This window comes from Balaenoptera physalus (genome assembly GCF_965194825.1).
Source record: "Balaenoptera physalus genome assembly, chromosome: 9".
Taxonomy (NCBI): domain Eukaryota; kingdom Metazoa; phylum Chordata; class Mammalia; order Artiodactyla; family Balaenopteridae; genus Balaenoptera; species Balaenoptera physalus.
In genome coordinates, this window is record NC_138888.1 from 26805590 (window position 1) to 26831184 (window position 25595).

At 39.9% G+C, this 25595-nt stretch overlaps 1 protein-coding gene across 3 annotated transcripts in view; it reads left to right on the forward strand.

Annotated features, from left to right (window-relative positions):
- The first annotated feature begins 7695 nt into the window (after positions 1–7695).
- Positions 7696–25595, forward strand: part of IL20RA (interleukin 20 receptor subunit alpha) — a 35336-nt gene continuing 17436 nt past the window's right edge. The window contains exon 1 of one of the 3 annotated variants that reach the window (XM_082474727.1): positions 7696–7987. In XM_082474727.1, the coding sequence (XP_082330853.1) occupies positions 7873–7987 (115 nt within the window). In that variant the 5' untranslated portion in view covers positions 7696–7872. The remainder of the gene's footprint in view (positions 7988–25595) is intronic. The other 2 variants (XM_082474725.1, XM_082474726.1) reach the window with 2 other exon arrangements.

Sequence of the window (25595 nt, forward strand, 5' to 3'; positions counted from 1 at the left end):
AGGCTCCTGGGAGGGGAGGTGTGGATAGTGACCTGTGCTTGCACACAGGCTTCTTGGTGGCTGCAGCAGCCTTAGCATTTCATGCCTGTCTCTGGTGTCCGCGCTGATTGCTGCAGCTCGCGCCCGTCTCTGGAGCTCGTTTAGGCAGTGCTCTGAATCCCCTCTCCTCGCACACCCTGAAACAATGGTCTCTTGCCTCTTAGGCAGGTCCAGACTTTTTCCCGGACTCCCTCCCAGCTAGCTGTGGTGCACTAGCCCACTTCAGGCTGTGTTCACGCAGCCAACCCCAGTCCTCTCCCTGGGATCTGACCTCCAAAGGCCAAGCCTCAGCTCCCAGCCCCCACCCGCCCCAGCGGATGAGCAGACAAGCCTCTCAGGCTGGTGAGTGCTGGTCAGCACCTATCCTCTGTGCAGGAATCTCTCTGCTTTGCTCTCTGCACCCCTGTTGCTGCATTCTCCTCTGTGGCTCCGAAGACTCCCCCCTCGCCACTCCCCGTCTCTACCAGTGAAGGGGCTTCCTCGTGTGTGGAAATTTTGCCTCCTTCACAGCTCCCTCCCAGAGGTGCAGGTCCTGTCCCTATTCTTTTGTCTCTGTTTCTTCTTTTGCCCTACCCAGGTACATGGGGAGTTTCTTGGCTTTTGGGAAGTCTGAGGTCTTCTGCCAGCATTCAGTAGGTGTTCTGTAGGAGTTGTTCCACATGTAGATGTATTTCTGATGTATTTGTGGGGAGGAAGGTGATCTCCACGTCTTACTCCTCCTCCATCTTGAAGGTCTCCCCCCATTTTCTTAGGTATAAGAGGCATACAAGGAAGTCATTAAAAGTACAGACTTCGGAATTACATTAACTAGAATCCAGATCCTAGTTCTGTCCTTTGTTAAGTGAACCACCTGTCCAAGCCTGTTTGCTCCTTTTATAACTCAGGGTAAAATAACTGACTCATAGACTTGTTGTAAGGACTAAAGAAGGTAGTAAATGTTAAATTCTTAGTGTGGTACCTGGCTTAAGTTAAAACTAAAAGCTGGTTTTTGAGAAGATAAACAACATTGATAAACCTTTAGCCAGACTCATTAAGCAAAAGAGGGAAAGGACTCAAATCAAAAAAATTAGAAATGAAAAAGGAGAAGTTACAGTGGACACCGCAGAAATACAAAGCATCATAAGAGAATATTACAAGCAACTATATGCCAATAAAATGGACAACCTGGAACAAATGGACAAATTCTTAGAAAGGTATAACCTTCCAAGACTGAACCTGGAAGAAATAGAAAATATGAACAGACCAATCACAAATAATGAAATTGAAACTGTGATTAAAAATCGTCCAACAAACCAAAGTCCAGGACCAGATGGCTTCACAGGTGAATTCTATCAAACATTTAGAGAAGAGCTAATGTCCATCCTTCTCAAACATTCCAAAACGTTGCATAGGAAGGAACACTCCCAAACTCATTCTATGAGGTCACCATCACCCTGATACCAAAACCAGACAAAGATACTACAAAAAAAGAAAATTACAGACCAATATCACTGACGAATATATATGCAAAAATCCTCAACAAAATACTAGCAAAGAGAATCCAACAGCACATTAAAAGGATCATACACCATGATCAAGTGAGATTTATTCCAGGAATGCAAGGATTCTTCAATATATGCAAATCAATCAATGTGATACATCATATTAACAAACTGAAGAATAAAAACCATATGATCATCTCAATAGATACAGAAAAAGCTTTTGACAAAATTCAACACCCATTTATGATAAAAACGCTCCAGAAAGTGGGTATAGAGGGAAACTACCTCAACATAATAAAGGCCATATATGACAAACCCACAGCCAACATCATTCTCAATGGTGAAAAACTGAAAGTATTTCCACTAAGATCAGGAACAAGACAAGGTTGCTCACTCTTGCCACTATTATTCAACATAGTTTTGGAAGTCCTAGCCATGGCAATCAGAGAAAAAAAAGAAATAAAAGGAATACAAATTGGAAAAGAAGAAGTAAAACTCTCACTGTTTGCAGATGACATGATACTATACATAGAAAATCCTAAAGATGCCACCAGAAAACTACTAGAGCTAATCAATGAATTTGGTAAAGTAGCAGGATACAAAATTAATGCACAGGAATCTCTTCCATTCCTATACACTAACAATGAAAGATCAGAAAGAGAAATTAAGGAAATAATCCCATTCATCATTGCAACAAAAAGAATAAAATATCTAGGAATAAACCTACCTAAGGAGACAAAAGACCTGTACTCATAAAACTATAAGACATTGATGAAAGAAATCAAAGATGACACAAACAGATGGAGAGCTATACCATGTTCATGGATTGGATACTATACTACCCAAAGCAATCCACAGATCCATTGCAATCCTTATCAAATTACCAATGGCATTTTTTACAGAACTAGAACGAAAAAATCTTAAAATTTGTATGGAGACACAAAAGACCCTGAACTGCCAAAGCAATCTTGAGGGAAAAAAACGGAGCTGGAGGAATCAGACTCCCTGACTTCAGACTATACTACAAAGCTACAGCAATCAAGACAATACAGCACTGGCACAAAAACAGAAATATAAATCAATGGAACAGCATAGAAAGCCCGGAGTTAAACCCACGCACCTATGGTCAACTAATTTATGACAAAGGAGGCAAGGGTATACAATGTAGAAAAGAGAGTCTCTTCAATAAGTGGTGCTGGGAAAACTGGACAGCTACATGTAAAAGAATGAAATTAGAACTCCCTAATACCATAAACAAAAATAAACTCAAAATGGATTGAAGACCTAAATGTAAGAGCAGACACTATAAAACTCTTACAGGAAAACATAGTAAGAACACTCTTTGACATAAATCACAGCAAGACCTTTTTTGACCCACCTCCTAGAGTAATGAAAATAAAAACAAAAATAAACAAATGGGACCTAATGAAACTTAAAAGCTTTTGCACAGCAAAAGAAACTATAAACAAGATGAAAAGACAACCCTCAAAATGGGAGAAAATATTTGCAAAAGAATCAACAGACAAAGAATTAATCTCCAAAATATATAAACAGCTCATGAAGCTCAATATCAAAAAAACAAACAACCCAATCCAAAAATGGGTGGAAGACCTAAATAAACATTTCTCCAGAGAAGACATACAGATGGCCAAGAGGCACATGAAAAGCTGCTCAACATCACTAATTATTAGAGAAATGCAAATCAAAACTACAATGAGGTATCACCTCACACTAGTTAGAATGGGCATCATCAGAAAATCTACAAACAACAAATGCTGGAGGGGGTGTGGAGAAAAGGGAAACTTCTTTCACTGTTGGTGCGAATGTAAATTGGTGCAGCCACTATGGAGAACAGTTTGGAAGTTCCTTAAAAAACTAAAAGTAGAATTACCATATGACACAGCAATCCCACTACTGGGTATATATCCAGAGAAAACCATAATTCAAAAAGATACATGCACCCCAACATTCATTGCAACACTATTTACAGTAGCCAGGTCATGGAAGCAACCTAAATGTCCATCAACAGGCGAATAGATAAAGAAGATGTGGTACATATATACAATGGAATATTACACAGCCATAAAAAGGAATGAAATTGGGACTTTTGTAGAGATGGGAATGGACCTCGAGACTGTCATACAGAGTGAAGGAAGTCAGAAAGAGAAAAACAAATATCGTATATCAACATATATATGTGGAATCTAGAAATATGGTACAGATGAACTGGTTTGCAAGGCAGAAATAGAGACACAAATGTATGGACACCAAGGGGGGAAAGTGGGGCACAGGTGGGATGAATTGGGAGACTGGAATTGACATATATACAGTAATATGTATAAAATAGATAACTAATGAGAACCTGCTGTATAGCACAGGGAACTCTACTTCACTGTACAGTAGAAACTAAGACAACATTGTAAAACAACTATACCCCAATTTAAAACAAAAAAAAACTGGAAATAAAGCCACTTGTCTGACAAATAGAAAAAAAAAAGGATGCAGTAACTTCAACTGATGGTGATGAAGATGATGATGATGGTGACGATGTATTATCCCTGGAAACTATTTAGGAGTTAAACGGGAACAGGGAAAGTTTATTTCGTCTGTTTGTGGTATTAATGTTGGGGTTGTGGTGGGAGGTATTGGTTTACAGCTGTTCTGATCAGAAAGCCCAAAAACCCATATGTCAGGCACCGCAAAATTAAGACCCCAGCGTGATAAGTCATGGCAAGAAGGGTTGTAATCTTTATGAGTAGAAGAAAACATCAATTTGAATGTGTTGAGTCATTTCAAAAATCTGTGGAAGGATATACTAGGATTTATTTCGACCTGAAAGGTTTAGACTGGGAGAGACTCAGACTGTCTCTTCCTGAAGTTCACAACATGGGATGAGGGTAGAATTGAAAGGTACAAAGGAAACGCCCTATAGTGAGTTCCAGGTCACAGGTAAAAACAAAGTCATGACCGCACTCTTTAATTTAATGCACGGGAAACATCAGCGAACGCCTAGCAATTTCTCAGGTCACACTCATCCTACAAAAACCATAGGCAACCTGAGGACAGAATGGTGAGTTTGTTCACAGGTATGAGACCATGAAATTCTGACTTGCTGTCTGACAAGTGCACAGGGGAAGATGAGGAGTGGTGGAGGGAGAGGCATACAGAAGACTGCTGGCTCACAAACAAAGGGTGTCCACTTAAGAGGGGAAAGGACTCCAGGTCCCAGGTACCCACCTCCCATTTCTGCTTCCTAGTGGGAGGAAACAAACAGTTCCTGCTTAAGTTAAGAAGGGTCAAGAAACTGTATAGCACAGGGAACTATAATCAATATCCTGTGATAAACCATAATGGGAAAGAACATGAACAAGAATATATATCTATAATTGAATCACTTTGCTATACAGCAGAAATTAACACAACATTGTTAATCAACTATACTTCAATAGAATTAAAAGAAAAAAAAAAAGAAGGGTTAGGAGAAAGGGAAGGAGGGCTGTATGTATGTCTGCCTTAGCCCCTTTAGGGCCATGAACAATTCACACTGGAACTGAAATGCACACAAGTCTTAAGGTTTAGCTATCAAAAAATGATAGGCTCAAAATACTTCTATGGCAAATATACATCATATTTAACCCACTAGAATTGAAATGATAATAATGGTGCTAAACTAATATAATTTTTTAATTGAAATGTAGTTGATTTACAATAGTGTGTTAGTTTCAGATGTACAGCAAAGTGATTCAGTTATAGATATATTTTTTCAGATTATTTTCCATTATAGGTTATTACAAGATATTGAATATAGTTCCCTGTGCTGTACAGTAAATCTTTGTTGCTTATCTGTTTTATGTATAGTAATTTGTATCTGTTAATCCCACACTCCTAATTTATCCTTCCCTCTCTCCCTTTCCCCTTTGGTAAACATAAGTTTGTTTTCTATGTCTGTGAGTCTGTTTCTGTTTTATATATAGATTCATTTGTATTATTTTTTTATATTTTTTATTTTTTATTATTCTACATATAAGTGATATCACATAATATTTGTCTTTCTCTGTCTGACTTTAATTTAGTATGATATTCTCTAGGTTCATCCCTGTTGCTGCAAATGGCAATATTTCATTCCTTTTTATGGCTGAGTAATATTCTATTTTATATATATATATATATATATATATATATATATGTATATATATATATATATATATATATATATATATATATATATATATATATATCTCACTTCTTCTTAAACCAATTGTCTGTCAGTGGGCACTTGGATTGTTTTCATGCCTTGGCGATTGTAAATAGTGCTGCTATGAACGTTGGGGTACATGTATCTTTCTGAAGTAGGGTTTGCATCTTTTCCAGATATATGCCCCAGAGTGCAACTGCTGGATCATATGGTAGCTCCATTTTTTAAACTATATAATTTACAGTTAATAAGAAAAACAGCAACTCAGGATAATGCCGATGATGTACTTTTAACATAAAGTCCTTCCTAAAATGTTCAGTCCTTCCTAAACTCTTACCGAATCAGTAAGAGTCCAGCCAGGAAAACAGAAAACACACTTGTTGTTTTAACAGAAAAAATTTGCTATGAGGAATTGGTTAAACAGACCTTGGAGAACTAAAAAATTTAAGAGGGGATTCCAAGACTGAGACAGAAACTACAGGAAGCAACTACTAGCCCTGGAGCTGCAGGAACAAAGGGAGGACATGGGGGTTACACCTTGGAAGAAGAACCCAGGAAACTGGAACCTCTGAAAATGGGGCATGGCCAGCCCACTGCTGGTATCACTGAGGGGGAGGCGGTCAATGAGGCTGGATCTGGGAGTACAGGAGGAAGCAGGACACTAGAACTGGAACCAGCTGCTCCTACCATGGTAAAGAGACACTCTGGGGCGGTGCTCAACAACAGCACCTAGGAAGCAGCAAGCTCCATCTCGCCTCAGTTTTCAGTGCTCCTCCAGCGCCCCCTATTGCTGGAACCTAAAAGACCCACCTGACAAACAAGAAAGTGGTTTGCAGAGTCCCAGGTTGTGCATCATAAAGCCAAGTCCCAGCCAAAGGGATAGCCTGACCTGGGTTCATCCTCTGTTTCCAAGTCTTTCTGGGGAAAAGGAAGTAGCATATTTAGGAGACTCTGGAAATCCTGCCCACGCTCCCACCAAAAAGACTTCTTCTTTTTTTTTTTTTTTTAATTACTTAAGATTCTTTTTTCTAAAATAAAGATATTTGATTTAATTTTAGGGTCATTTCTTTTTATCTGTACATTTGAAAACAGGTATTTGTGAGGGAAAGAGAAGGCACAAATCATTTATTTCTCTATTTTCAGGCTGTGCCCAACAATAACTCCCTCTCAAGGAGTAGAACTGGGACTAGCTCTCAGATTTTCTTGATACTATTTCAATACATTTTTTTGTAACTGAAGTCATAGTTGATTTACATTGTTGTGTTAGTTTCTGGTGTACAACAAAGTGATTCAGATAGATAGATAATAATATAGGTTATTACAAGATATTGAATATAGTTCCCTGTGCTATACAGTAGGACCCTGTTGTTTATCTATTTTATATACAGTAGTTTGTATCTGCTAATACCAAACTCCTAATTTATCCTTCCCCTACTCCCTCTCCCCTTTGCGAATCATAAATTTGTTTTCTATGTCTGTGACTCTTCAGAACATTTCTTAATTTCAGCCCCGCCCTCCCATTATGAAGCGCATGGTACCTAGAATCAAGCCTGTGTGGAAATCCGGGCGTCACTGCTCACAGGCTTGTGGGACTTCAGGCCAACGCCCCAACTTTCTGAGTGTCCCTTTCCTCATCTGTAAAATGGGACAATGCCTAATTGCAGATAACGAGGATTAAATGTAATCAAATACAATGGATGGCAGAGTGACTGACAGTGTGGAGAAATAAATATCCATTTCATTCTTCTTCCGGCACTGAACTCGGACATTTCAAAAGTTTTACAGAAATGACCATCAGGCCCGAAGACCAGAATCACTGTTCAGTGTGCGCGGCTCACTTTCTCTTTACTGGACGGAGGTTTTCCCTGCAGTAGTAATCTCGCTGGTCGCGGCGGTGGAAAGTCTCGGATTGTCAGAGCTGCGAGCCTGAGTGGCTGGGACTAGAAGTCGCGGGCCCTCCCCTCTCCCTGGCGTCCGGCCCGGGCTGCGGCGGGACGCGACTCCGCCTCCCCGGCCGCCCCGCCAACCCGAGCGCGGCGCGCAGTGGGAGCTGGGGCCCGGGGCGCCAAGGGATGGCCGCGCTCCCACCGCCCGCGGCCCGAGGGGGCGTCGGACGCTACCGGCCGCCCGCGGAGATGTGACCCAGACCCGCCGCCCATGTGCGCCCCCCGACCCACAGCGAAGGCGGCTGCCATAGGGGCCCCGGCACCCGGCCTCCCGGCCCTGCCGCTGCTGCTGCTGCTGCTGGTGGCCGCGCCGACGGGACGACCAGGTAGGAGGGTCGCACCGGGGCCGCGACGACTGCCCAGCTGCGGCTGGTTTCGGCCCTCCCACCCCCGGGTTTCGCTTTCAAGCGCGCAGAGCGGGAGGAGCGCGGGTCAGCGCCGGGAGCCCCGGAGTCCCAGGGAGAAACTCGCCGCTGCCTCGCGCGGGCCGGCTTCAGGGTCAAGTTCGCGCGCTCCGCGTTTCACACTTTTCTTTGCGGGAGTTGCGGGCGAGGTAGGGGAAGGTTGACGGTGGTCGCTCCGAGCGGTACCCACAGCTGGTAACTTACGGTCGGTGGCAGTGACCTTTCGCATTGCACTCGCCGGCACGTCGCAGGCTCCCGCCACCCACGCCGTGGTCTCACCGACCTGCTCCCTTCAACAGAGCGCCCCAGGGAAGGAGGCGATGTCTGCGCTTTAAAAATCAAACTTCCTGAAAGAGTGGGCTTGGAGGGAACCGGAGTTATAAAGGTGCAGCGTTTCTAAACTAAGAGCTTTCTGGGCACGTCATTTTTTTCCTCTGCAGTTTTGATCTTGTACATATACGTGCTCTTTGATTTTTTGGAAGTAACAAAACTTTGAACTGATCCATGACATAGGTAACTCAAGGCTTTTTGGTTTTGAGTTTTAACTCTCTACCAGCTGGAATCCAGTAAACCAGAATGATTCATTAACCTGATTTTTTTTTTTCTTCTGCATTTCTGGTGTATGAGAAAATTTTTTTTAAAGCAAGATATCTAGGACCCTCCTTTTTTTTTTTTTTTTAAGTTAAAACAACACAACTTCCCAGAATACTGTGCTTTGTACAGATTTGATCCAGGCTTCCATGTTTTTAACCCAGAGCTGAACAATGACAGTGAATGCAGGAAGAAAGTTGTTCATGAAACTGCGGTGTCCTTAGTAGTCAAAGAAAAAGTTACTAAAGTTCAATATAGTTACAAAGGTAAGAATTGTGTGCATATAGATCTTGGAGAGATTCTTTTGGACAACAGGCATTATACACAAAAAGTTTCTCTTCTAAATCCTAAAGTTACCAGAAATTGTTGTTTTGTCTTGTGATAAATATTCTTAGGTAAGCTGAATGGGAAGATCTTCTCCTGACTTATACAGATACTGAACCTCAACTAACAGATATGAATTTAGTTGTTTCTATTTCTAATCAAAGAAATAAAGCTTGCTTCTTAATTGGGTTGGGAGGCTGACATTAGAAGGTAATAATATTCTTGGCTTCAAAGCAAAATTGGGGAAAAAACAAAACAGAAGAAACTCTTTTCTGACCCACGAGACCCAGGTACTTTCTTAGCTCTTCTTTAAGAGTTCCCGCCCTCTGGGCCTCCAGGCACCCTGAGGACTGCTGGGAAAACCAGGTGAGAAGGCATATGTGGTTACATGGATACCATACCTGACTCTTAATAGAGAGCTATTCTATCTTGATGGATCCACCACCATATCTGCTGAGCAATGTGAACTTTCTAATAGTTATATGACATTACCATTCTCCAGTAGGCGAATTCTTTAATTTTTCAAACTTTTTAGCACAAAAGTTCGAAGTCACACAACTCTGTGATTGGATCAGGCTGTACAATACCAAACATCCAAAAAGAAAGAAAAAAAATTCAATGTGGCATCAACATTTTAGGAAAGTTCTTCGTATTTCATTTCAGGTAAACTTTTAAAGGAATTCAGAACGTCTGTGCCACTCCCTCAAGGCAGGAGGGATACTTATCTGTACCTTCACTCTCTTATGTCTCCAGGGACAGAAGTTTCACTAGGAAGTTTATCACTGTGGTTTATCAAACTCTGCCCTGTTGGCCCAATCCCACGTCTTATTCCTCGGTGAAGATAAAGAACCGTGGTCAGCATAATATAAACAAGCATTTAAAGCCAGTAAGAGAGTGGGAGGAGATGACTTTCCAACATCATGTATCTCCTCTCCTCAAGCCCTTCAGAGGCTTCCATCTGAATTCTCCTACGTGGTCTTATACGGCTCACTCCTGCCTGTCTCTCCAGCCTTACCTCACATCACTTTAATTCCTGCTATCCTGGCCTTTTTCCAGTTCCTAGAGCAAACCAAACCGTTTTCCATCTCAGGACTTCATACTTGCAGTTCCTTGGGCTGGAATGTTCCTGTCTGCTCTGTCCCCGGCTAACTCCTATTCAGACTTGGCATCTCACCTCCAATGTGCCTCCTTCAAGGAGAGCTTCCCAAAATCCCCAAAGAGGGAAAGAATATTGTTTATTATGCCTATGAACAAATGAGCCAAACTCTAGGTTTGGAGCTTTTGAATGCAGTCTATTACAGCATCTCTGCTTATTAGAACTAATATACTACAATTAACAGAGTGAGGGTATTTGTTGAAGTGTCTCTTCTTTGATATAAACACAACAGCATCAGGTATTTTATTTCACTGAGAAATTATTTCAGGATATTTTTCAAACACACACAAATGGTTCCAGTGAACTAATTAAATTTTCTTCATTATTTTCTTCTTTTTAGCTTTTAATTTTGAACTGTTTTGAGACTTACAGAAAAGCTATAGAAATAATAGAGCTCTCATAAACCCCTCACCCGGTTTCTCTTAATTTTAACATGTTACGTAACTGTGGTACAGTGTTCAGAATGAGGAAATTAACATTGGTATAGTATTGACACTATTCACTAAACTATAGACTTTGTTCCAATTTCACTCTTTTTTCCACTAATTCCCCTTTTCTGTTCCACGATCAATCCAGGATCCTCATTACACTTAGTTGCTGTGTCTCCTTCCTCTCTTCCGATCTATGACAGTTCCTCAGCCTCTTTTTGCTTTCATATCCTTGACATTTTTGAAGAGTTCTTGTCACCTCTTCCTCAGATTGCTCCTCATTGTGGGTTCCTTTGAAGTTTCCTCTTGATTAGAGTGAGGTTATTCCTTTTGGGCAATAATACCACAGAGATGATGTTGTGTTTCCCAGCACATCATATCAAAGGGTTTATGATGTCAATATGTCTTCTTCCTGGCGATGTTAATCTTGATGATTTGGTTTAGGTGGTGTCTGCAGGGTTTTTCACTGTATAGTTACTATTTTCACTTTCTGATTAATAAATACATTGTGGGAAGATACTTTGAGATCATGCAAATATCCTGTTTCTCCTCAAACTTACACCCACTAATTTTAGTATTCATCAGTGGATACTGAATGCAGCAACTACGACGCCTAATGGTGATTTTTTTAATTTCATTTTTTCCTTCTATATTTATTAAATTGGAATTCTAATGCAAAGAAGAGCATTTACTTCTCCCCCATTTATTTATTTATTCAGTTGCTTAAATATATCAATATGGACTCATAAATATTTACTTTATTCTTTGAGTTATAATCCAATACTATTATTATTAATTTTGTTGCTCAAATTGTTCCAGCTTTGGCCATTAAAAGCTCTTTTAGTTTGGCTCCCATGTCCTTTCAACAAGCCCCATTCTTTTTGAGCAGTTCATTGCTTTCTAGCAACATAAAATGTTTCAGGTTCATCTTGTATTTTCCCTTCACCAAGGCTGAATCAGCTACTTCCCCAAGGAGCTCTAGCTCCTTCTACTGGAGAATAGGATTTAGAAACCAAAATCTAGTTGCCAGGCATACTAATTGCTACTGGAATGTTGTTTCTAGGCTCTCTCAGCGGACAGAGCTGGAAGTTATAAATATATATACTAACCCAGGCATCCACACGCATCTGTATTTCTGTATCTATATGTATGTGTCTATGTATACAAAAGACGATAAGCTTACACTGATACCTCTGATTCCAATAGCACAGAGTTCATTGTCTTTCTTTTCTTTATCTGTAGCTTCTTTCTCCAACAGTGAGAAACCTGATATCATTATCTATAATAGATTTACTTACTTATTCATTTCTAGTTTAGAGTTTCAGAATTATTAACCCATGCTCCTATGAGAAGGACATTTACTAACTAGATTATAGCACTTATATACAGTTCTTTTGTCTTTGGCTTTATAATACCCAGTCAAGATACTGTTGACCAAAGTTACTTAGATTAGACCGGTTTTCCTTCACCTTCTTTACTGTGGTTATATTGTCTATTTGTAATAAGTTTAGGTTCATTTGTTAACTGTTTGTATTTCAGTTGGGGTTGCCCACGTGCTAGTTGGTTTTGTTTGTTGATTTGGGGGTATTTGAAGGGTATGTGAGACATTACTGTGGTTTAAGAGTCAGAGATGTACAAAATGGTACACTTAGATAGGGGTTGCCCCTTCATCATCCTTACAACCTGGTTCCTATTCTTATTCCATGTCACCCCCCTAGGTAACCAGCCTCCTTAGTTAATGGTTTATCCTTCCTGTATTTCTTTTGCACCAGTGAACAGATATGTGTGTATTTGCCCATATTCCCCTTCTTTCTTACATGAAACCTAGCATACTACAGGTTCTCTTTTCCACTTAGCATTTTTTCACTTAACAGGATATGTCTTTTCTGCTTCACAAATCCGTAGTCCTCAAAGGTAGGCCCTGACTGTACCAGCCAAATTCATATCAAGGCTAAATCATTTCCAAATTTTGCTTCAACTTCTCATGAAAACAACTGGTTTTAAACATATTGTATGCTAATAGTCAAGAACTCGGTCGACATCTGGGTTCTCTATTGCAGCTAAAGCAGGATTTGTCTTCTCAAATGTTCTTTTCATCAAACAAGCTTGTCCTCTTTTCCAGCTTCTCTCCCATTGCCTTTGGAGCAGACATGAGGGATTTGTTGTACATTTGCATGTACATTTATCATTTATTGGCTATTATATAGCTCCTCATTGATCAGCTCGAAGCCCATCCCCAGCATGTCTGGAGAGCATCATATACCTGAGATCTAAGCGTGTGGCTATAGGTATCACCAGCCTCCCCTTTCAGAAGATGTGCTCCTACTACCTGTAGCTATTTTTTCAGCTTCCTATAGAACAAATCCAGGAAAGGCAGAATTTGCTCCCTAGAGAACAATTAAGGAGATCTGTTACCCATAGGAGGTGGCATGGTGTACGAACAAGGTGGTAGGGATGAGGAGGGGCACCAGTTCTCTGAGTGCACCTTTCTATACAGCTCTGACTCAGAGCCATAGGTAGGATGCAGATTTTGCATTTAAGCCTAAACTTTAGACAAAGACAATAAGCAGTAACATATATTTTTAATTTTTAATATTAATGCTATAAAACTAATACTTTAGTATAAGCATCTCAGCATAAAACATTAACTATTTTTAAGTGCTTGGCATAGTACTTTTCACAAATGTCACTCAGTAAATTTGCCTTTTTGGTTAAAAGGCACCTTTCATTATATGCATGATACTTTTAAAATGACTCTCTACCTGCATCTTTTTCTTCATGTACAATTTTACCAGGTATCTTCGACATGTTTACTTACATGATGATAAAAAAAAAGACTGCTAAGAATTAACTGCAGCTTAAGGTAGTATATATTTTAAGAAGTGAAATCATTTTATTCATCTTATTTATAACACTACCCTTATGCTATGATTGTGATGTTCTGACAGCATTTTTACTTTTTCTTGGTCCACATTTATGATTATTTGACTCAAAAGGTGATACTAGAAAAATGAATTAAATCTCTATAATCTGTCTCAAGATGTGTCAATTCCATATAAAATTGGAGAACAAGAGAACTTTTTTAAAAAAGAATGCTGGCTGGAGACAGTACAATTAAATACTTCCTCTGCTTTATTTTCAGAATTCCTTTTGATATAGAAAACTAGGCTTGAAAAGGCCTTAAAATCCCATCTAACTGCTTCCCTTGTGAATCTTCCTTGCGACATAACTTCAAAGTCATTACCTATCTGCTGCTGGAGCACCTCTCATCACAGGAAACTTGATACCTGACACCCAAGACAGGATGTCCTGTCATTGTAGACTTCCAGCTCCTAGAATGTTCTTCCAATGAATGAGCTGAGGTCTTGATCTCTTTCATCTTGTCACATTGTTGGTCCTCACTCTAAGCTGATGAAGTCATGCAGAACAAGCTGCTCAGCTCATTGACTGCAACCATCACATTTCCTCTGTCTTCATTCGTCTCAGCTAACCACCTCCCCAGTTGTGTCATGCCAGGCCCCTCTCTCTCCTGGTCTTTTCTGTATGTGTGTGTTACAGATTGTCTGTAAGTTCTCAGGCATACTCACTGTAGGTCATGATGACATGGCTGGTCTGCCAAATTTTAATCACCGCCCCTGGCATGTTGGTCCTTAAGTGATTCAGCATCAGTTTCCTGGTGAACAAAGGGTTCCTGATGCCTGAAAGTTACCCTCCCTTTTTACCTTTGTTGTCTTTTCCTGTAAGACACAGACCTTGACCCCTCATTTAAACTCAGAATTTCCTATTAATACAATTTCATTTTATGGAGGCAATTTTCTTTCTCTTTACTTCTCAGAATACAGAGAATGGAAGTATGGCACGATGTTTTATCTAGAGCACATGATGTCTGTCACGGTGGACTTTAATGCAATTAAGGAGACTCTTTTCTGGAAAGGAAATTTTTATTGATTACAAATATTATCTATTCAAAATCAGTTCTGTTTTTCAAGTGCGGTGGTCACCACAGTGCACGTTGAGACGCCAAAATGGCTTCCACTCAGCTTGTCCAATCACTTCATGCACCGCATCATCAAATGCCAGGTCCACCTCCAGGCACAGAGAATGGGCATACCTTGTCCTATACAGATTTGTCAGGAAGTTTTCCTTATACTTCTTGAGTCTCAACGTGTATGCCTTTAATCCAGCCCCCGTTAACATTTGTATTTTGGTGATATGAGATATTTTGGCAAGTGTATCCTCTTAGTTGAAGCATTTGTTTACATTACGTCTGGCATTTAAATTTCCTCTTTTTCAACTTCGCAGACTTTTTTTTTTTTTTCTCCTACATCAATCCCTCCATCCTTACTTTCAGGTTACTTGGCAGCCCTTAAAGCATTCATTCTTCTCTTAAATAAACATTGTGTTCATTTTTGAGGACAGATCCAAGGAACAGACACCTACTATATTACTTTCCTAAGGCTGCCATAACAAGGTACCACAAACTGGGTAGCTTAAAATAACATAAATGTGTTATCTCACAGTTCTGGAAGCTAGAAGTCTGAAATCAAGATGTTGGCAGGGTTGATTCCTTCTGAAGGCTGTAGGGGAACATCTGTTCCATGCCTCTCTCCTAGCATCTGGTGGTTGCCGGCAATCCTTGGCACTCCTTGGCCTGTTGAGCATCATTCCAATCCTCTGCCTTCACACAGTGTTCTCTCTGTCTCTTCACATAATCTTCCCTCTGTGCATGTCTCTCTTTGCGTCCAAATTTTCCATTTGTATAAGGATACGAGTCACGTTGGATTGAAGCCCACCCTAATGACCTCTTTTTAACTTGATTACCTCTATAAAGACATTATATCTAATTAAGGTTACTTTACGAGGTACTGGAGACTAGGATTTCAACATATTTCTTTGCGGGGCCACAGTTGAATTTATAACGCCTACCATACCCTCAACGGCTTGTAGGGCAGTGAGCAGGGCTCATGAGCTTGGCTTCTAAAGTGGAGAAAAGCTACCATCTCAACCCCATGCAGTTTTCCTCCTCAACGTGTTTATTAGTCTGTGTCCACTGCCAAAAGGAAACCTTTGCAGAAGTCTCACGCCTGAAAGGCTCTCCTGAGAATGTAGAGGGCAGAGATGAGTCACCTCTTGTACTTTCCATAACATGAACATAAAAGATAGCCACCATTTTGCAATATGTACAAACGTGGAATCATTATGTTGTACACCTTAAACTAATACGTTATATGTTAATTATACCTGTTTTTTAAAAAGGAGAGAAACGTCAATGGGTATGTAATAAAGATGGTGGAGCTTAAATTTCTTCAGCAGAGGGGTTCACTCTCGTCAGACCTCCATCTCTGTTCCTCTCTGTGGCACGTTCATTGCAAAATCTTCACTCTTGCTCCAGCATGGACCATTTTCATACTTAAGCCTAACTATCCACATGATTCCAAGTCAGCCCTCCTCCTCCATTTTAGATTCAAGTATAAAAGAAGTAAAAGGTCCTCTGAATTATCCTACTAAATGCTTTACGTTGTTATTTATCAAATTTGCTGATAGTTTCTGGTGCAAAATAGAATATCACATGTACCTTAGGAGCAAATAACTTAGGGGAATGAGGTATTTGAGGTGATCAGATTTAATGGAAAAGAATTACCTTCATACCCCACACATTCATTTTGAGTTTTCATAAGTTAAAATACAACTTGACACAATGTGATTTTTAAAGAACCTTCTTCTGAGCACTTTTCATTTATTCATTCTTTCGTTCATTTATTCAATATCATTCATTCATACATATCAGGAACTGTTCTCGGTGTTGAGGTGAACAAGAAAACAAGGTTTCTTTCTTCGTGGAGCTTTTAACCTCGGGTGATTACATTAAAGTATAAATGCCAGAACTGAGGAAACCAAGCTTCTTTAGAAGCACAGAGCAAGGCAACCGATCTAATCTAGGAGTCAGGCAGGGCTTCCTATGAAAAGGGAAAGTGAGACTTATGAGAATTGCCAATATACTTGTTATATTTTTCATTTAAAATGCTAGCAAGAAAATAAAGTTAAATCCTGCTCTAAGCATATTCTATCTATAAACTACCACGTAGTTAACATTCCTTTTTCCCACCTACATTTCTTTCCTGTAAAACTACAAATCAACCAACAAAACCCAACAACAAATAGCAGAATCCTATGAAACAGATGATTTTTTTCTGACAGTGGTATTGCCAGGTGGGTAGGAGTAAGGAGCTTTGCAGCTGTAGGACAGCCCGACCTCAAGGTCACTGACAGCTTCAACAGGTCTCTGTGGTCTGCGGCTCTGTGCAACACTGAATCCAACCACAAACAGGTATCAAAAAGCTCCCATGTTACAGCTGTGGTTTTCTAAGAGGGCTGGTGCTCTTTCTCACTTCCTGAATCAACACAGTCCTTTGAAGGCTCTGTTAGCTTTAACAGCAAGAGCAAAGGGAACGTCTTCATTGATCCATTCTCTGAGCTGACCCTGGAGAAGTTCCAGTGTCGTCAGTGCCTTTGGCTCTTCGTGGGTGGCCTCTTCACTGTTGCTCTGCTTTTATCCTGACCAGTGTTTTTTAATATCTTTGTGGTAGGATAACCACCTCAGAGAGCTGATCGTCAGTGAGCCCCGCGCAGCACGTGGATCCCCTGTCCATTTTATCACATTTAGTTACACAACTTCATTGAGGCTTAATTCAACCCTGAAGAGGTGTGATCCGAGCCCTGGTCACCGTCAAAAACATCAAAGCATTGACTTGTCACTATAGAGGAGAGTTAACCTGTTGAAAAATATTGCACCTTTCTGACTGTTTTTGATGGCTGCTGTACACGTCTGTCTTCATCTTGTTTGACTGGAAAGTCTGAGATCACACTCTCAACCTCGTTTGCCTCAAAATCCCAATCAACAGCCAAGACAAGTAAATACTACTAATTACTTCCAAATCTCCACTAAGTAATTATTTTTAAGTCTCTCTTACTTTTTCTATTAATTTTTTTCTCACATTTTTATCTTGATTTTCTCTCTGAAAATTTCAAGTGATGGAGATGTTAATGGAAGAATCACATTACTTATGTGAGGATAAAAAGAAGTACTATGACTTATGAAAATTATTTGAAAAATAAAGTGGACGATGTATGTTGATATTTAGTAAACACCTATTGATGGCACTGGGAGTTCCCAACAGCTATTCTTTCCAATACCTTAGTGGTTTCAAATGGTTTGTCTTTGACTATGTTCTTTCTTTTATCTTTTCCTTTCTGAGGCGAGTTATCAAGTTGTAGAGACTCCAACCCACGTTTGAATCTATTTTTCCACAGTTACTGTGATATTCAATTTGGATAAACACTTTGGAGATCACAAAATGTGGAGAAAAATCAAGTCCCTGGCCTCAAAAAGCAAGTCTGAAAGGGAAGGGAAGGGAAGACATACATACAAGAGATGACATAAGGAAGTGGGACTGATTTTCTAACAACGGGACCGACATATTCAAATTAATAATGGCATCTTCAAAATAGACATTTTAGGAGGCTGTGCACAAACATCTCACAATGTATTTCCTAAACTCCTTTTTTCAGAGTTCTCAATAGAACCTGTATGCATCTGTCAGATTAAGGTTTGCCATTAAGTGGCGAACCTTCATCTTGGAGGTGTGGTTTAATTTTCAAAAGCATTCAGAGCCACTTCCAACAAACTTGGGTAATCAAGCTAAGGAATGCTATGTTGGGCAAAAACAAGGTGTGACTATAAAAAAAAAAAAATGAGATGGAATTTTTTGCATTTATACAAGCAACCGCTGAAGACAGTTGTAGCTGAAAGGAAGCATGCCCCAGATGCCAGAGCTGAGTAATACCAGGGAATAATTATAAACCCTCCCAAGGGAACTGCTTGGACAATGCACGCTCTTTTTGATGGGTAAACGCCAATATATTTATTTTAAGAGTAGTCTCAACCTTAAAGTCCTACTTGCTCTCAAGCACCAACAGCAATATTCCAAAACGTGTTTAAGCACATAGATTTACTTATTGAGGTGTGGCTCTAAAGAAATAACATGCTTTTTATGTATGACTTATTTATCGCTCATCCATATAAAAGCTCACATACCTGGCAGGGAAAGCATGTATTGATGGATTGTGTCCCAGATTCAGAAAATATCTGCTCTGTGAGAGCAGGGCCTTCTGTGTGTTTCTGTCTGCCACTGCACCCCAGTAACTATCAGTTTCTATTTCTAGTAGGTGCCCAGTAATGAGGTTGAATAAATGATGTGACTAAGTACACTTCCACCAGAAAAAACTTCAATGAAGGAGAAATACTAGGGTTTTCCTCACTGAATTCCTTGTGTGTGTGTGTGTACATATTTTTATTCACACTGAGAAAAGGTAGGGAAAAACAGCATATGAAGCATTTGCATTTTTAAGAATTGAACTCCTCATTGAATTTCTTATATATCTCGTTAGAAGCAGTCATCTGTAACATGCAAACTTTCCAGTGATCATGCAATCTTTTCTTCCCACAACACTGCTCCTTGAAGCACTCCCTAAAGGCAGTAAGTGAGTGTCCTAGTAGAGAACCCTGTTGTCCTCAGAGCACTTGGGCTCAAACAGCTTCCAGATGGCTGAATAACCACAGGCAAATCAGTCAGCCTCTCTGGGACTCTATCTAATCAGCTCTAAAGGGAGAATAGTAACCATGGAGGACAATACTGAACTAATGATTATTGAGCTCTTTCTTTGTACCAGGCACTATTTTGGGAACCTTATTTAATCATTCCAACAAGCCTATGAGGCAGATAATATTATTGTTTTATTTTACAAATGAGGAAATTGAGTACAGAGGCTAAATAACTTACTTCAGGGCACACAGCTTAGATAAGCAGTAGAACAGGGAGTAGGTCCCAGCGTGGCTCTAGAACTCTCGTTCTTAAAACTTCTCTCTGACCTACTCACATAAACAATTACTAGAAGCCAATGAGATAGGGCAGGTGGCAGTGCCCTATATAACGTTCAGTATACTATTAAGAGAAAACAGAGGCAGCATGCAAGTACAGCAGCAAGTGGGCAAAGAAATAATAGAGAAATTGTAGCGGGATTGGTAGAGGAAGATAATCGAGTTCAGAGAAACTACTGTTAACATCAAACTGTACTCTCTCCTTTACAGAAAACAGTTAAGTATATTTTCTCAGGTAAATAGTTCCTGAATAACATTTCAAGTGTTGTTTAGATGATTCACTTTCTAAGGGCACTTGATATATGTAATATATATCAAGGGGGAAAAGAGGAAAGAGGAGTTAATATTTTTCAAGAGAGATAATTTATAACTTAAGACAAAAGAAAATATGCCTTTCCTTTCAGGACGATGAAGTTAGAACCATACTTAATCTGTTTGAAGGCAGTGACACTGTTTGGCTCTCCTTTGGTGGAGGTTGGGATGAGATATTTCCAACTTTTGCTTCCTGAAACTGATTAATCACCCTCTGGTGCTTTTTGTACATCGATTGTTTTTAACCCCATTTCCCACAACAGAAAACTCATTCGGGAGGTGATTTTTTTTTTTTTTCTTTTTTTGGTCTTACAAGCATAGTAGGTATTTTCCTATTTTGAAAGACACTTGTAAGATGTAGCAACCACTTGCCATGGGCTGCTCTTCCTTCATTAAAAAGCATCTGTTGAGTATCTTCTGACTGGGCTAATCCCCTGTGTATAGTGTAAGTTTCCCAGGGTGATTTCAAGCTATCAGGGTTTGGTGGTTCAGGCTGTGTCACCCTCATCCAGATGCTCATGTGAATCCGGGTCCTGCCCTGTCTCTACAATATATGTGAGCCCAGTGGTCCCTGGTTAGTTCAGTTCAAAAGTATTTATTTGAGAGGCACTGGGGATACAAAGAATCTTATAAGACATGGTGCCCAGGGTCAAACAGCTCAGAGCCTAGTGATTCCTTCACTGCTTCAGCTTCAGAAAGACAGATGAGGCTGGAGGGCTGGAGACTTTCTCTGGGCAGAGGTGGGCAGGGCTTCCTCAATGCTGAGGTTCCCTTGTTAATCATGAGCTTGAGAAACTTGAATGGCCCCAAAGGGAAGTCCCCAAAAGTGGACACATTTGACCGTTCAGCCTCTTGTAGTCTGGTGGTTTTCCTCAGGGGTGAATGAGCGTACTGTCCATAACGGGAAAGTCAGAGAGCCTCAGCCCCAGAAGAGAGAGGTTTGGGTAACCACGAGCCTGATTACCCTTTGTGAGTTCATTCTGAAGACTTCACCACTTTTTACCAGTGTTCATCAGGCATTAATTTATGCATAGACTTTTCCCACAGTATAATGAAATGGAAATACCTTTTACTGTCAGGCATATAATGAAAACTGCAACATACTTAAGATGATGACATTAGTATTATCTTTGAGGCCATTAAGAAAATGTCACATACCATTTCATTCCACCTACAGAAAGGTAACTATAAGGTAATTCTTGGAACTAATGTAGCAGCCACATTTTATAAAACTCCACTAATGAAGTTGTCAAAGATTTACTCATTTCAAATTCCATTTATTTATTCTCTTTCTACTAGAAGGACCCAAGTGGAGATAGAGGACTTTTTCTTTATGGTGTTATAACATAGATGAAGCTGGGCTAGAAGACTTTCCCAAAGGCCAAGATACAATGAGAGGAAAATAAACACTGAGAGGGAACACAAGTCTAAATGACATGACTTACAAGCTATAGCTAACCTGTCATTACTTAGGAGTTCATTAAGTGGACCCCTTCTTGCTGACCCCTCACAGCTTTGTTAGGACAGAAGCCATCTTTTTGGTTGTTGTTCGTTGGTTAATTTTTTTCCTTTTTTAAATTGAAGTAGAGTTGATACACAATATTATATGTTACAGGTGTACCATATAATGATTCACAGTTTTTAAAGGTTATACTCCATTTATAGTTATAAAATATTGGCTATATTCCCTGTGTTGTACAATATATCCTTGTAGCTTATCTTATACATAATAGTCTGTGCCTCTTAATCCCCTACCCCTCTATTGCCCTTCCCCACCTCCCCACTGGTAACCACTAGTTTGCAGAAGCCATCTTAAATACCCATTATCCAAGGGGGCCCCCCTCAAGTCTCCCTCCATTGCCCAATGTCCATACCCCGGTCAGGGAAGCTCAAAGGGAGCCTGGAGTTCTTGTCCCTTTCTGAGGTCTTCTGTGTTTCATTTTCTCCTGAAAGACCAGCCTCCTACCCAGTGACTGTCGTCAGGAATGCCCACTCCCTTTAGGGGAGACCATGCATACCTTCCACAATATCACAACGTAATCACGTCATTAAAATAGTACAAGCCAATACTCTAAATGGAGGTACACATGGAAAAATAAGGCGTCTTTTAGTTCCCAAAGATACTATAGGAGGAGGGTACCAAAATTGTAAAGGCATGAAAACCGCAGAGCTAGTTAGGGTTTTGCGGGTGATTTGGTGTGACTAGTGAACATAGTGCATTTGGCAGAATTACAAAAGGAGAGGCCAGACCAGACCATGGAAAACTTTGTGTACCAAACGGAAGTTGTAATGGTATAGCACTCCAAGAAATAAAATTCTGTGTGCTAATCCAACAGCTTCATGATTTGGGATATGAAATGGATGGACTTTCAGAGGATCAGAGCTGTACTTCCAGGCCATCAATCTATGCGAACAAAAATGCTTTAGTTACCCACGAATTGGCACATGACTCCTGATATCAATGTGGGTGTGACATATTTTCTCTTTGGTGTTGATTAAATTATCTTATCGATACTGGAAGGTTAGGAAAATGACTTATCTCAACTGGAACATTTATTCAGGAGTGTTTTCTTTATGTTTTCCAAACTGGAAACAAACAGTGCCTACAACTTTGTGAAGATGAAAACGCCACAAGGAAATACTAGTTGTCAGTTGTTCTTTTTTAAATACTGTTTCTCCTCCTCAAAAACAAAGTGCTAATTCTATTTTTTATCACTCTTTTACATCATCAACAGGGCAAATATTCCTTGATAAATCCTCATCTGTTGATTTAGCTTTCACAACACAGCAACTCTCTTACTGATGTGACTCTCATAGCTCTGCTTCATCAGGGGGTACTATTGTTTCTACTTTGAAAATAGAGCTCCCAGCTGCGCCCACCTCACCCTCCATATCCACAGCCAGCATCTCGGTGCAAGCTCAGCCTTCCTCACTGGGGCTGCTGCAATTACGGTCTTACAGGTCTCTGCAGTTCTATTCTTGCCCCCATCCAGTCTTTCTTCCTCTCAGTAGTGAAGTAATCCATTTGAAATACAAATAGCCCCATGGCTTCCACTGCATAAAAGGCTTCAATACTTTTCTGCTGAATTTCAGTTATAACCCAGCTTCCTTCCCGGGGTTTACAAAGACCGGGGTGGGGAGGGGGTGGGGGAGAGGGGGGAGGGGTCTAGCCCCTTTGAACTTCTTCAGTTACATCGTGGCCGCTCTCCTCTTCCTCACTTTTTCCAGCCACACTGGTCTTTTGACTGTTCCGAAGGCATGGTGTTTTTGGATGGGCTTTTTTCCATCTCAGGAGTCTCTGCCAGGAACACTGCCCTCCCACTTCACAGCTGACTCCTAAGCCCCTATCTAAGTAGGTTCTGTGACCCACTACTGCAACCTTATTCCCTTTCATAACTGGGTCACCAAATTTGTAAGTATGTTTTTGTTTGTTTTTTGACTTGTGAATGGTGCTCTCTTTCCATTAGTCTGGGATCTCCACAGGGGCAGGAACATATCTGTTTATTCACCATTAGGTATCCACACAGTGGCAACTGTATTAGCTTCCTGGAGCTGCTGTAATAAAGTACCACAAACTGGATGGCTTAAAACAACAGAAATGTATTCTCTCACAGTTCTGGAAGCTAGAAGTACGAAACCAAGGTGTTGGCAGTGCCATGCTTCCTCTGAAGCTTCTGGAGGAGGTTCCTTCTTTGCTTTGTCCACCTTCTGGTGGTAGCCAGGCTTCTTGGCTTATAGATGCATCTCTCCAACCTTCCATCTTCAAATCGTGTTCTCCCTGTGTCTTCAGAACACCATTCACTGGGTCTTCAGATGGCTTTTATCATGGTAAGGCTGCCCCTGGGATAATACTTTGATTTATTGACAAGAGGATAGATATCCAAAACTGATATATTTTCTGCCTAGGCAATCAGAAAGATAATGTTAATCCAAATGAAGAATCTGAAGGATTAAAAGCTAGGATATACTTTCCCCAGAAACAGTGTACACAACAGCAACATCCATTTTAAATGTATTTCTATTAAAGGTGTTTACTACCATGTATTTACAATGAACTTACCTAAGCATTTATCTTTTTTTTTAATTCAAAAAATTGTTGCTGTGATTCTCACTTGCAATTAAAGGCTAATAAGTTTACAGTCTTCTCATTGGGTTTTTAAAATTTCCTTATAAAGGTGAAATGGAACTATTAAAAAGAACATTTTTCAAGATTGTGAAAGCAGGGGTCTTTTATAACATCATTGGGAATGGAGGGGGCCATTTTTTTCTTCTTCCATTTCTTCTTCCATTTAAGTCGCTTTTTTTTTAGTGATTAATTTCTCTTAGTTTCTCTCAGTTTTAGACTCTTTGTTGTATTAGTTATCTAGTACTGTGTAACAAACTGCCTCAAAACTTAGCAACTTAAAACAACAAATATTATGTCATGGTTTCTGAGGGTCAGGGGTCCAGTAATGGCTTAGCTGGTGGTTCTGGCTCAGGGTCTCCCACAAGAGTATAGTCAAGGGGTAGGCTGGGGCTGCAGCCATCTGAAGGCTTGACTGGAGCTGGAGGATCCACTTCTAAACTCATTAATGTGCCTCTTGGCAGGAGACTTCATTCAGTTCTTCACCAGCTCTTGGAGGCCTGTTACTTGCCACATGGTCCTCTGCAGAGGATTGTTCACAAAAAGGCAGCTGACTTTTCCCAGAGTAAATAATCCAAGAGAGAGAAATCAAGATGGCAGCCACAGTATCTTTTATAACCTAATCTTGGAAATGACATACCGTCACTTCTGTCATATTCTATTGGTCACACAGACCAACCCAGATACAGTGTGGGAGAGGAATATACAGGCTGTGAATGCCAGGAGGAGGGAATTACTGAGGGCCATCTTGTAGGCTGGCTAACAAAACTGTGGCAATATGTTAATTTACCCATAATGTAAACTTGCAGAGAAGGTATATATCCATTTCACAACATTTATAATGAAATATGTTTTCTTGTCAAAAAATAGAATGGCTTGATGAGAAAATTGTTTAATGTTGTAATATTGTTGTCAGATTATTAATTCCTTTTATTTAACCTATTATTCCTTTTATTTAAACTATTAAAATGATTTTTTCTTTAGCATTTCTCTACAGAGGATTTCTATAAATTAATCCTCTACGTTACAGAGTTTGGTAACATTTTGATAATTGATGTAGCTTTTCTAGAGGATCATTTAAATGATTACAAAACACTAGTAAAATTTTCTATTGAATCAGTGAACATTAATGATTGACAGCCCATTCCAGAGTGCTTTATTTCAGAAAAGCAAAATTGCTTTGTTTCCTCATAACAGTGCCTCCCCCAATTAAATTAAAATGAGCAGTCCATTTACTTTATTCCAAGTTATTTCTTTAAAAATTTGGGGGTACGTTTTAGGCATTTTGAGAATTCTGTTGTTTACTTATATTAAAAGTCACACAGAAACCAATGTTGTAGAAGATAAACCTTTGTATAGATAAACATTGAGAAAATATGCCTGGATTATAATAGCTAAGATAACTTGTGTTTTTTAATTCTCCGAACACAAATTGCCACAAATCAGACTATTCTGGTTCCTTCTCAGTCAGTTCTGTGGAGCCATGTTTTGGTAATGTCTTCCATCCGCGATATTATAATACACAGTCTATTTTAATTTTAGTTTTTACAAGATGCTAACCACTCTTCACATGTTAGTGTCATCTAAAAATATAGAACCACAGCATTTTAGATCTGGAAAGATCCTCAGAATTGTTTATGTTGACAGTGTTCCCCACT